Below are 12,594 nucleotides of genomic sequence, written 5' to 3' on the forward strand. Positions count from 1 at the left end.
GCCTTCCTAGACTGGGGTAAAGGCCACCTCTGCTATGTGGCAAGGGAGAGAGGAAACTAAGCTCCCTGAGGTCAAGCACTACATATTCTGTGTGCTCAGGCCTCTTCTTTCCTACTTTACTGTAAGACAGGCCAGCGCAGCATACTGCCCACGGTCTGCTTGGGGCCTGCCAAAGGATTTCAGGCGGCCCACAAAAAACGTACAGGATGTAAAACAAGCCTGCACACCATACAGCCCGCAGGCTGTATGAACTGTTGTGCAGGCCTGCCGTAAGGCCTGTGAGGGCAGGAACCATGACTCTGTCGTACGGCCTCCCCCACCATGTTGAGCCATCGTGCCATGCATATTTTATCACACTCCCTCCTATCCTATTACACAAATGTTAAATGCCCATCCTTTGCATAGCGGATATTCAGTAAGAAAACTGAATGGGCTTATATGAGGAAAGTTATTCAGGTTCCCTATTTCCCCCAAGTTCCAAACATGCACGCCCATGGGTGCATGTGCATGGGCAGACACGCGCACACACACACACACACACACACACACACACACACACACAGAGGAATGGGCACCTTAGCATCTGTCCAATCAATTCCCAGTGCTAGCCAGCTCAGACCCACCCTTCAACAGCACTGCTGCCTTCCCCCTTGAATCCGACTCTTCCCCCAAATCCCCAAATCCTGCTCACCGGCCTCACTGTTTTCCAGGGACTGGTCCTCCTCAGATACCTTGAGGAAAACTTCTTCCAATGTAGTGTCCATGAGCCCAAAACTGGTCAGCTGTAGCTCCTCCAAGCTTAACTCCAGGTGCTGCCCAGGCATAGAGAGAGTCGGGGAGATACAGAGGTATCTCAAGAACCCAGCCCCACAACTGACCCCCGCCACCATCTCAGCCTAGTGTGCAACTGCCCTCCTAAAGGGCACAGGCATGCAGGCATTCCCCACTGTCCCTTCAGGAGGTCACAGTGCGGTCCCACCCATTTAGGAGGATCTCTACGTAGCAGCCCCACAATCAATCCCCACCTGCTTTCTGGGAAAATAAGCCCTACGATGGCTCTCTACAGGCTCACAGTTGTTCCGCACTCCTCCCTCCCCTCCCCAGGGCTGCTAAGCAGCTTCCCAGTTATTCCCCTACTGCATCCTTTGATTTTGGACCGGTGCTCAGACCCTTCTCTGTTACCTCCTGGGACAAGTCTCTGGGGAGTGATGCAATCACTCCTGGTTACCCATTACCACAAGCTACCTGACTCTCTTACCTGGAAGAGCCGTTCAAAACCTCCTTTCTTGGCAGCTTCGCTGGGCAGGATGTAGGAGAGTTCAGTATTGGTGTCTGAGATGAGCAGACAGGAAGCCACATACTTCTTTATGAACTGGGAAACCCGAGGTTCAGAGCAGGGGCTGAGTGCTGAGGAGGCCGGAGAGCTAGGTGTCTGGCCAGACTCTGGAGTAAGTGGAGGAGAGGACTGGGGTTGGTTAGGGTATGTGGAACTAGAGAACCCTCTATTTATCAGCAGCTGGGGGCTGGGGAGAAATGAGATTGGCCAAATGAAAGGACTACATCAACGGGAGTAGGAATAGGATGGGAGGCAGAGAGGGATTATAGGGGTGCCCCCAGAACACATACTGGTGAAGAGGAAATTGGGTGTGCCTCATGTCAGGGCACAGAGAAAAGGGGAAGCCTGATGGGGTTCAAGAGCACAGACCAGACACACTGCTGGGCTCTGCCTGTCGCTTGACTAGGGTGAGGCGATAACCATCTCCATAGGTGCTCTTCAGGAAGAGTGAGGACCCACAGCACTTGAGTTTGCCATGGGAGATGATAGCAATGCGGTCACCCAGCAGGTCTGCTTCATCCATGTGGTGGGTGGACAAAAGGATGGTCCGTCCTATGGAGTCCCAGGTGAAGTTAGTGAGGCCCCTGAGTCCTTTCAGAGCCTCAGACAGAAGCCCTGGGCTGACCCAGAAACTAGTACAGCACCTGGTACGTAGTAGGCTTGATGATTGATTGACCCTCCCTGTGGCCCACCTTAAAGGCTACATCCCTGGGGAACATAGCAAAAACCCTCAGCTCCTTCAGCCCTAAACTCTCTGACTCCATCCTCCCACCCATCTCACCAGGCTTGTACTTGAGGATGAGATCCCAGATGGCTCGGCGGGCATAGGGATCAACGCCAGCTGTGGGCTCATCCAGGATGATGGCACGGGAACCTCCCACAAAGGCAATGGCCACCGACAACTTCCGCTTCATCCCGCCAGACAACGTTTGCACCAGTGAGTGACGTTTGTTGGACAACTCTAGGTCTTCAATCATCCTTGGCAGGCAGAGGCCAGGCATGGGATTGGTAAGTCAAATCAACAAGCATTTACTAAGTACTACTATATGCCAGACACTGTGCTAAGTGCAGGGGATACAAGGAAAGGTAAAATCAGTCCCTGCTCTCAAGAAGCTTACAGTCTGATGGTAAGAGTGTACAGATGGCTTCAACCTATCATGGGACACACACTACCCTTGCATGATCATTACTCAAAAGCGAGGTGGCTCAGTGGATACAGGGCTGAGCCTGGAATCAGAAAGATCTAGATTCAAATCCAGCCTCAGGCACTAGCTGTGTGACCCTGGGCAAGTCACTTAACCTCCGTTTGACTCAGTTTCCTTATTTATAAAATTGGGATAATAACAGCCCCTATCTCCCAGGATTGTTTTGAGGATCAAATGAGATAATATGTAAAGCAGTTAGCACAGTGCCTCACATGCAGTAAGTGCTATATAAATGTGAACTATTGTTATTAGCTATTAGTATGATCAAGAAAATTAGGTATAAATTATTGTTCAAGTCCATTTTAGAGAGGTCTAAATGACCTTACAGACCTTGATCTCTGTTTTTCTAAAGGTTTTCTATAGAACTATACACTACACAAATGAATTGTGACACCTGTACAATCACTTGCCTTTAATAATTTTCATCTCAAGCTTAGCAATACTTGTCTCTCCTGCCCCTGTCTACCTCCTATAATAATAGTAGCTCATGTAAAGTTTCTCCAACAGTCTAAGGATTACAAAGCACTTTCCTCACAACAAGCCTGTGAATGAGGGAGTGAGATGTATTGTTCCCATTTTACAGATAAACCCAGGTGACCCTGGGTTCTCGAAGGCTACTGACAACAGAATTCCAGCTCTGGTAGGTCATATTATGCTCAAGGAGTTCCAGTACAGTCTCAGCAACAGGTTATGTCTGTTTGAAGAGGACCAGCCTAACTAACACAGAGGGAAGGGCTCATCAGCAGTAGGCTGGCTGTGTGATGATGAATTCTTTGGCTCTGGCCACCCATGAAACAAAGAAAAATGCAAAATGACCCTGGGTCCTGCATGGCCCCTTTCTGCTTCCACTGGGATAGAGGCAGAGGTAAAGTGGGCAGAGATTGCTAAGAATCATCAAGGTTTTAGACTGCCTATACACCTTTAGTTGGTACTCTAAATGTGAGATCCTTGTCCAGGGACAAATGATTGGACCTGCTACTGGAGAACAGGAATCTTGTCAGTCTTAATACTCTCACTAGAAATCAAGGGTTCTTGACCTGGTTCCTTAAGGGGTCCATGAACTTGGAGGGAAAAAAAATCACACCTGTATTTCAATATAATTGGTTTCCTTTATCATACTATCTATTTTATTTGGTGCATCTAAAAACATAATTCTGACGAGAGCTTCATGGACTTCATCAGACTGCCAAGGGGGTGGGGACATGACACAAAAAAGGTGAAGAACTCTAATTATAAATGAAACCAGAAGACAAAAGGAAGTTGCGGCTAAATGGAAGTATAAACTCACAAGTTCTACTTGAGACAAAGCTGGGTTAAAACTGTAGGAGAGTCCCTGATTGACAAAGCAGGTGTTAGAAGACAAAGGGGATGATTTCAGAAAAACATAACAAGACCTATATGAACTGATGAACAGTGAAGTGAGAAGAGCCTGGAGATCACTGTGCACAGTAACAGCAATGTTTTAATGATGATCAACTGTGAAAGACTTGGGTACTCTGATCGGTACAATGATCCAAGATAATTTCAAAAGACTCCTATGAAAAAATGCTAACCACCTCCAAAGAGAGAACTGAACTCTGAGTGCAATTTGAGGTATAATTTACTCACTTTCTTTATTTTTCTTACTTTAAAAAAAATGGCTAACATGGAAATACATTTTGCATGATTTCACACGTGTAACTGATATCACGTTGCTTGCCTTCTCAGTTGATAGAGGAGGAAGGGAGAGAATGTGGAACCCAAGATTTAAAAAGAGAAAAGAATGTTAATAAATAAATAGTTGATTAAAACAACAACAGTTGTGAGACCTCTTTCTATTATCAACCAAGGCATAAAACGGAGAGATGGAAGCTTGCCAAATGTGTTTGCCACTGGAGCAGAGGATGCTCAAATCCAGGAGGGATTTCCTACAAATGGTGAAGATGTTCTGGGGCTCCTATTCAGAGGTGATATTGTGATGACGGCATTCAGCCCCTAGACCATTGCAGAGCCTCCTATGTGAAGCCCATAATCACTCAAAAGAATTTGGTGGGAGTATCCACATAGGAAAAAAACATGCCTACTTAGTACAGACTATGATAATTGGTTAGATAGACATTGCATAGAGTTGGTCAATCAGTGGAGAAATTGTGGACAGACACTAGAGATGAATGATAAGCTGGACCCAAATTTGAACAGCAAGGGGTTAGCCTTTGGGGAATTACATGGTGTTTTTAATGACCCCAAGATTCTCCCTTAACAAGAGCTGGAGATAGGATCTAGAATTGTGATTTTATTGGTGTAGAGATGTCCCAGACGAAGAAAGTCCTACCAATGCAGGTCAGTACCTTCTCTGCGACTTATATATTAAAAGTGGTCAAGAGCACTGAAAGATTAAGTGACTTGTCCACTGTCACAAAGCCAGTATGTGTCAGAAGCAGTATTAGAACTGAGGAACTGAAATTGTGAGTCATCTAAAAGGTAATAGAAAGACTTTTGGTGGGTGAGAGCAGGATGTAACACATGATCAAAAAAGAACCACACAGGAGGAAAAGCATAAAGGATATCAAGAAGTATGATAGGAAAAGACGGTCCCACAGTGGGAGAGAGAGAATAGTCAATAGATATCCAGTAGGCTTTTCAGATATCTACATCATGTCCAGAGTTAAAGGAAGGCTCCTGGCAGGTTGGGGGGACCCCATGCCCACTGTGGAGGATTTCTGGGCAGATGTGAGAAGAGGAGAATGAGTTGAGATCAGCACCACTGGAGTGAGAATACACACATCACTAATATCACAGACCCATGGAAGTAGTACTTACAGATTAGGTCACTGAGGCTCAGAGGGGTCTCATTTGTGACCCAAAGTCACAGATCTAGTGGGCATTGGGTTTAGGTCTCAAAACAAGTTCTTCTGACTCCAAAACCCATTAACCTTTCCATGACATGCCTTCTATTGTGTTTTCTCTCCTAGGTTCATTCCCCTACCATGGCCTTTTCCACACATACCCCACACACACCCCCAGGGCCAGCTCCTACTTGTCCATCTCCTTCTGGATCTCCTCCTTGGCCATGCTCTTGAGTTGTGAATAGAACCACAGGTGCTCCTCCACTGTGAGCTTGTCAAATAGTACATTGTGCTGGGGACACATGCCCAAATTCTTGCGGATTTCATCCATCTCTGTTCGGATATCATGACCATAAATAGTGGCTGAACCAGACGTTGGAGGGAACAAACCAGTCAAGATGGACCTGAGGTGGAAGGGGAGAGAGAGTAAAAGGCAGGACCGAGATAGCAGAGGGGAAGAAATAATAAGAAAGCTGCCAATGGATGGTACAATGGGGCTGGGATTCATAGCTAGCCATCCTCCTCCTACCCTAAACCAAGGCCCATCCTTCTTGGGAGACCTGGCCCCAGCATCCCCCAGACAAAGCTGTGGCAAACAGTGGGTACTCACATGGTAGTGGTCTTGCCAGCTCCATTGTGGCCCAAGAAAGAGACCACCTGATTTTCATAGAGGTTGAGACTCAGTTTGTTCAAGGCCATCTTCCTGTCATTCTTATAGACCTTGGTGAGCTTATCCACACACACAACCAGGGGCAGGTGACTGGGTTCCTCTTCTATGCCTCGTGTTTCCTCTGCAGCCAGAAGCCCAGAGGTCAGCAAGGGCTGAGCAGGCCAGGCTGGATATACAGTAAAGACAACTACACCATGGGCTGTCAGGCCCAGCTGACTTCAGAGGCTTAGCTCTTCACCCTGGGTACCTGAAGTAGGCCCTCAACATAGCTGTAACACTCTCTGTTGTTTTACCCCACCACTCCCCCAAACCCACCCCAAACACTGCTCACTCTTCCCTATTTGCTTGGCTACATTTCATACACATACACACCCACCCTAATACCACCCATCTATGCCCAATTTACCCAGCCGCCGGCTCTCCATAGCACAGGCCTGGTCTTCCTCCATGACACTGAGTCGAGGCGGCCTCGCCCAAGGCCAGCTCCACTCCCAGGCCTCTGTCCGTCCACTCCCCAACCAGTAAGACTTCTGAAGTGGGAAATACCAGGGCCGAGGAAGCCCATACATGCCTAGGAGTGAGAACAAAGATTATAAGGATCCAGAAACCATACCAACCCCCTCATTTTTGCAGGTGAAGAAAGCGAAATGCAATAATAGAGTCACATAGGTAGAAAACAGCAGAGTTGGAACTTGAATGCAACTAACTATTGGATCAGGAGTCAGCAGCAGACAGGCAGAAAGATGAGAGAGCTTGGGGACAAAAGGGCCTTTTGAGACAGTTTGGAAAGAATGCTACCCACTCATGAAGATATGAGTTGACATTCTGTCCCAAACGCATGATAACTTTGTGACCCTGGTCAAGACATTTAACCTCTACAAACTTCAGTTTTTCCTCATTTGTTCCTCATTTGGATAATAATCACATCTACTTCACAGCGTTGCAAGGTTGTAAAACCTTACATTTTCATATAAATGTGAATTATTATTACTATTACTACTAATAATAATCTCATTCTCTTCTTTTCTGATAAGAATCCAGAAAAAAACAGTCCCAGGACAAGGCACTATCCTATTATTATCTTTGTATATTCAGGGTGTCCCAAAAGTCTTAGTGCAGTTTAAGCTTTCATAAGCTTCGGGGGCTTTCCACTGTACTAAGACTTTTGGGACACATCCTGTACAATGCCCTGTAGACTGATTGCTGTTATCCTGTTCCTCTCCTCTTTTTGTAGGAGTTCAGATAAAGATAGTCTGAGGACCAGTCACTATCCTGCCGTTAATATTTTATATTTTATGTTTGGTGAACTGTTTGTTGCATAGGTAGATAATAAATTAATGCTGGGTTTGTTTTGATATGTCCTATGGTCCAACAAACCACAGACAGGTGGCAATACCACTGTGGGCTTCATGCCCATCCACCATTGCTAGTCAAAAGCCCCAGGTTTCATTCAGTTCAGGCCTCGGCCTCTCCTGTGGATTCAAGGACTCTTTCTCCTTCTCACAGAGTCTTCACCAACAAGTCTGGCTTGATTCCACAACCTCCCTCCCCAGGGACACACAGTTAAGTGGGCTGGGGAATGCGGGCTGATAAAAGTACTTACTTCTGAACCTGGGTAAGGAGGCATTAGGTAAGAGTTCTGGAATTGCTAAGCTTGAAAATATTGGGAAATACTTACTGTTGACCATGGGAAGGGAGGCTGTTGTTAGAAAGTTTCTAAAGCGTGCAGGGAGGCCTATTCTGGTAATACCAAAGGTCTGTCCCTGCAGACAAGGGCCCACTGGGGGAAACCTTAGAATAAATTGATTTCCCAAATTAATTTGACCACAGAACGCTTAGGGCTTGAAATGCATTAACTAGACCTACAAAAGCTGGTAGGGAAGTCTCCAGGAAAAAGACAGTGTTGAGGGAGGAAATTAAGCCTATTTGCATCCTGAAAAATTTCCACATATAATATATATTTTTGATACAAATGAAATTTCATATTTAATATTTTATAGGCAACAAATATTACTAGAATCAACATTTTATCACAGAAACCCAGTTCATATCATCAAAAAATGAAGTTTGGCCTGTGTTTATGGGTCTATAAGTCCCTCAGGTCTAGGGGAAGTTCCTGGACACAGCCCCTCTCCTACCCTAGTTTGAGCCTCCATTTAAGAGATAACATTTATATAGCTTCAATCTTGATACAGGATTTTGAGTACAACAACCCTATGAGGTAGCTGCTATTATTATTCCCATTCTACAGATGAAGTAACTGAGGATAAGAGACTTGCCCAAAGTCATACAGCATCTGAGGCAAGATCTGAAGTCTGGTCTTCCAGATTCCAAGTCTAGTACTTTACTCACTATACCACTGAGCTGTCCAGGATCTGAAGCAGCATATTCTTTAACTCTATCCTCTATAGCCAGCTCCTCCCACCTCTCTAGGGTCAGAATGAAGGGGTGCAGCTCTTCCCAGGCCACACTCCTCTGGGGCATCCCAGTATTCTTAAAAGTTCCTGGCCCTACCCTCTGAGCCAAAGATTTCTGACCTAACTGGGACAAGAGGGCAGTAGGTATGACATAAGGACCCTCTGGCTCCAGTTAACTACTTCCCTTAGATTCAAAAAAAACTTATTCATAGTTAGAGATAACAAGGCAGCTAGGTAGTGCAGTGGATAGAGTGCTGAGCCTGGAGTCAGAAAGACAACTTCCTGAGTTCAAATCCAGACTCAGATATTTACTAGCTGTGTGATCCTAGGCAAGTCACTGCACCCTGTTTGCCTCAGTTTCCTCATTTGTAAAAGAGTGGGAAAGGGCAAACCATTCCTGTATCTTTGCCAGGAAAACCCCAGTGGGGTCATAGAGAGTTGGACACAACTTAAATGACTGAATAACAAGAGATAATAGAATTGATTCTGGAAAAGACCTTAGGGATTGTCTAATTCAACACTTTCATTTAGGTGGTAAGAGGCAAAGCTAGGATTTGAAGCCCCATTAGTATTCTTTCCATTAAATCTCTCAAATGCATCTCCTCCTCTCTTCTCACATGGGTCTAGTTCAGATCCTCATCACCTCTCTTTTAATAGCTTCCTAAAGGATCTCCCTGACTCAAATGTATCCCCTCTCTCACACACAAATGCCAAGGTGATTTTCCTAAAGTGCTGGACCCTAGGCAAGACATCTTCCTGAGTTCAAATCCAGCCTCAGACACCTACTAGATGCCATGACTCTGGACAAATTACTTCAACCCTGTTTGCCTCAGTTTCCTCATCTGTAAAATGAGCTGGAGAAGGAAATGGCAAACCACTCCAGTACTTTGCCAAGAAAACCCCAAATGGGATCATGAAGATGTGCAATACGACTGCAATGAATGAACAAGTTGATTAACTGATTGATACAGCAGTGCTTACTGTCAGGAAATTCATAATCTAGCGGGATCAACGGATTTATAACCCATTTCCCCCATTTTACAAATGAGGAAACGGAAGAGATTAAATCTGTTGTCCAAAGCCACACAGCTGATAAACAGAAGAGCCAAGATTCAAAACCTGGACCTCTGGCTTTATTATAGGATATAGAGGCTTAGTATCCTTTCTACAGCATTAGAACCACCCACTTCCCTGGCTTGGCAGACAGCCCAGGAGCAGCCATACTGTTCTTAACCAAATGCTATTATTATCCCCATTTTACAGTTGAGGAAATTGAGGCAAACAGAAGCGTTTAAGTGACTTGCCTGTGGTCATATAGGTATACTGCCATACTGTTCTTAACCAAAAAACAAGGAATGGTTACTTCCATCCAAGGAGCAGTTCCCAATGCCCTCTTCCCTAAGAGTCTGAGCCCTCCCTATCCAGTGGAGCACCTGAAGGCATACCACATACTGCTCTTTAAGTTCATCATTCAAGTCAATGAGTATTTACTGAAGACCCCTTTCCCCTCCCCCAACCCTAATCCCATTCTAGGTCAACCCGGGGGTAACCGTAGGCGCAGTGCCAGACTAGGAGTCAGGAAGACCAGAATTCAAATCCTTCCTCAGGCAGTGCACTTCTGGGCAAGTCATTTAACTTCTCTTTCAGCCTCAGTCTCCCCAATAGAGAAATGGGGATAATAATAGCACTTACCCCACAGGGATGACAAGAAAAGCCAATGATGTGCAAAGTGTAAACTTTAAAGTACTATTTACAAGTTAGTGTTATGATTATAATTATCTTGCAGAGCCAGTAGAGGTTCAAAAGGGCTGGGGAGATAACATGATAAGGCACACAGGCATGTTAAAAGAACTTTAGAAAACAGTTTCGTTAAATGATAAAATAGACGCTGGATGAGTTGGGAATAGATCACTACGGACTGGAATAGTCAGGGAAGGCTTCATGAAAGAGATGGTCTTGAAGGCCATGAAGGAGGTGACAGGCATTCAATGAATATTAACAAACATTTATAAATGTGGATTGGTTTACTGAGTGAAAATACATAGGTAGGACTATGCTTGGGTACTAGTGAGAAGTCACGGCTAGGCCGATGCTGATGCTCTCTGCAGGGGACGAAGAGGAGGCTAGGTTGGGCAAGCAGGGTGGGGGTCTGATTACAGAAGGCCTTGAATGCTGATTGTTCAGTGGTCTCCTGTGTTGGACTAGGAGAGTTTGGTTGATTTCCCTTTCACTGTCTCTGTGGAAGGGTAACTAAACACAGATCGAGGTACAGAGTGGGATCTAGGGAAGACTGTCTTTGGGACAACAAAAAGTGCTATGAATATTTTGATATCTATGGGATCTGCCATCCAGCCTTTGACCTTCTTGGGACACAGGCCAAGCAGTGGGATATTAGGTCAAAAGGTATGAAGAGTTTAGTCACTTTCCTCAATTCCAAAATGTTTTCCAAAACAGCTAGACCAATTCACAGCCCCACTAACAAGGTGAACCTATGTTCCTACAGCTCCTCTATCATTGATCATTTTGTATTTTGACATCTTTGACAATTTGCTGGGTGTGAGGTTGAAATCACCTAGTTGTTTTAATTTTTATTTCACTCATTATTAATGTTTTGGAATAATATTTCATATGGTTATTAAGTTTTCAATTCTTCCTTTGAGAACTGTTTGAATCTTTTGATCTCTTATCTACAGGATAATGGCTCTTGCTCTTACAGATTTGTGTTTTGCTTACATGCTATTTCAATGATATAGGGAACTCCTGACAAGAAAACCCCCTTTACCAAAGCAGATCACCATCAACTCTAAGTCTTGTAAGATTGGCAACTCTCGCATTTGTGTTAATTCCCCATCTGTGTCAGACTTCAGGCTTCCACCAAAGAAATCTGAAGCAAAGATTTTTTTCCTCCAATTGACAGACTTCTTTTTTATCTTATCTGCACTGATTTTGTTCATGAGAAAGCTTTTCAATTTCAGGTTATCAAAATCACCTACTTTGTCTTTTACAATAACCTCTATCCCTTTTTAGGTTAAGAATTCACCCTTTAGCTACAACTAGGAAAAATATCGCTTTGTGTAATTATAACAACAAATCTTGGCCTGATAGAAGAAATAAGAAAAGTTATCTCCTTCTTTTCTTTGGCAAGGTGAGGAATTGCAGGCGTGGAATGTTGTCAATACCATCAAACTTGATTGGTATGTTTTTCTGTTTTGCCTAATTTTTTTTAAAACTTTATTACTAGAGGTAATTAGGTAACATGGTGGATAGAGTGCTGGGCCTAGAATCAGGAAAACCTGAATTCAAATCCAGCCTCACTTAACAGCTATATAACCACAGGCAAGTCACTTAAACTCTTCTGTTTGCCTCAATTTCCTCAACTGTAAAATGGGGATAATAATAGCATCTATCTTTTCCAGGGTTGGTATAAGGATCCAATGAGATAATATTTGTAAAGTGCTTACTTCACACAGTGCCTGGCACATAGTAAGCACTTAATAAATGCCTATTCCCTTCCCTTCCCTTTATAAGCAAAGGCTGGGCTGGGGATCAGGGAGTAGCGACTGGTATGATTCAGAAATGACTCTGATAAAAAAAAAAAGGCATCAATAACACTTTTTAAAAAATACCTATTAACTTGACCCTCAGGACTAGACTCTCAGAGTTAGATGGGACCTCAAAGGTCCCTCGCTTTATTCATCTCCCAGATGAAGTGACATCAATGATAAGTAGTCTTCTAGTCTTAGCTTAAAGTCTTCCTGCCTCCTCAGGGAGCTCCCAGGAGCCCAGGGCAGGAGGGAAGAAACTCTCCATTATCCCTACCTCTCCCTGGTCCCATAATATCCATACCTGGGTGCACAGCCTCAATGTACCACGTGAGCACGCCATACACAACAGCATCTGCTATCAGCATCATCATAGACAGAAGTAGATTGAAATCATCTCCCTCCACGGGTGACTGGCTGAAAGTGTGCCACTGGATACCCACACCAGCCACCTCATAAAGGGCGAAATACTTGGAACCCAGGCCAAAGGCTGTGGTAGACATGAGTGACTGGGGAGAGACAAGAGGGCAATCAGAGGAAGGAGTTACATAAAGGGGAGTGACTGCAAGCCTTCCCTTGAAAGGGCAAAAATGCTGGGG

The 12,594-nt window shown here is 44.7% G+C and overlaps 1 protein-coding gene across 1 annotated transcript in view; it reads right to left on the minus strand.

The window, feature by feature from the left end:
- ABCA2 (ATP binding cassette subfamily A member 2) overlaps positions 1–12,594 on the minus strand; it is a 72,968-nt gene that overhangs the window by 17,769 nt on the left and 42,605 nt on the right. Inside the window, exons 19-27 of the mRNA XM_027849055.1 lie at positions 12,582–12,594; positions 12,300–12,504; positions 6,443–6,607; positions 5,977–6,157; positions 5,558–5,770; positions 2,118–2,314; positions 1,706–1,888; positions 1,259–1,443; positions 692–812 (exon numbers count right to left, since the gene is read on the minus strand). The exon at positions 12,582–12,594 is cut by the window's right edge and continues 126 nt beyond it. Of these exons, the coding sequence (XP_027704856.1) occupies positions 692–812; positions 1,259–1,443; positions 1,706–1,888; positions 2,118–2,314; positions 5,558–5,770; positions 5,977–6,157; positions 6,443–6,607; positions 12,300–12,504; positions 12,582–12,594 (1,463 nt within the window). The remainder of the gene's footprint in view (positions 1–691; positions 813–1,258; positions 1,444–1,705; positions 1,889–2,117; positions 2,315–5,557; positions 5,771–5,976; positions 6,158–6,442; positions 6,608–12,299; positions 12,505–12,581) is intronic.

Source organism: Vombatus ursinus, unplaced genomic scaffold, assembly GCF_900497805.2.
Source record: "Vombatus ursinus unplaced genomic scaffold, bare-nosed wombat genome assembly UNPS02000580.1, whole genome shotgun sequence".
Classification (NCBI taxonomy): Eukaryota; Metazoa; Chordata; class Mammalia; order Diprotodontia; family Vombatidae; genus Vombatus; species Vombatus ursinus.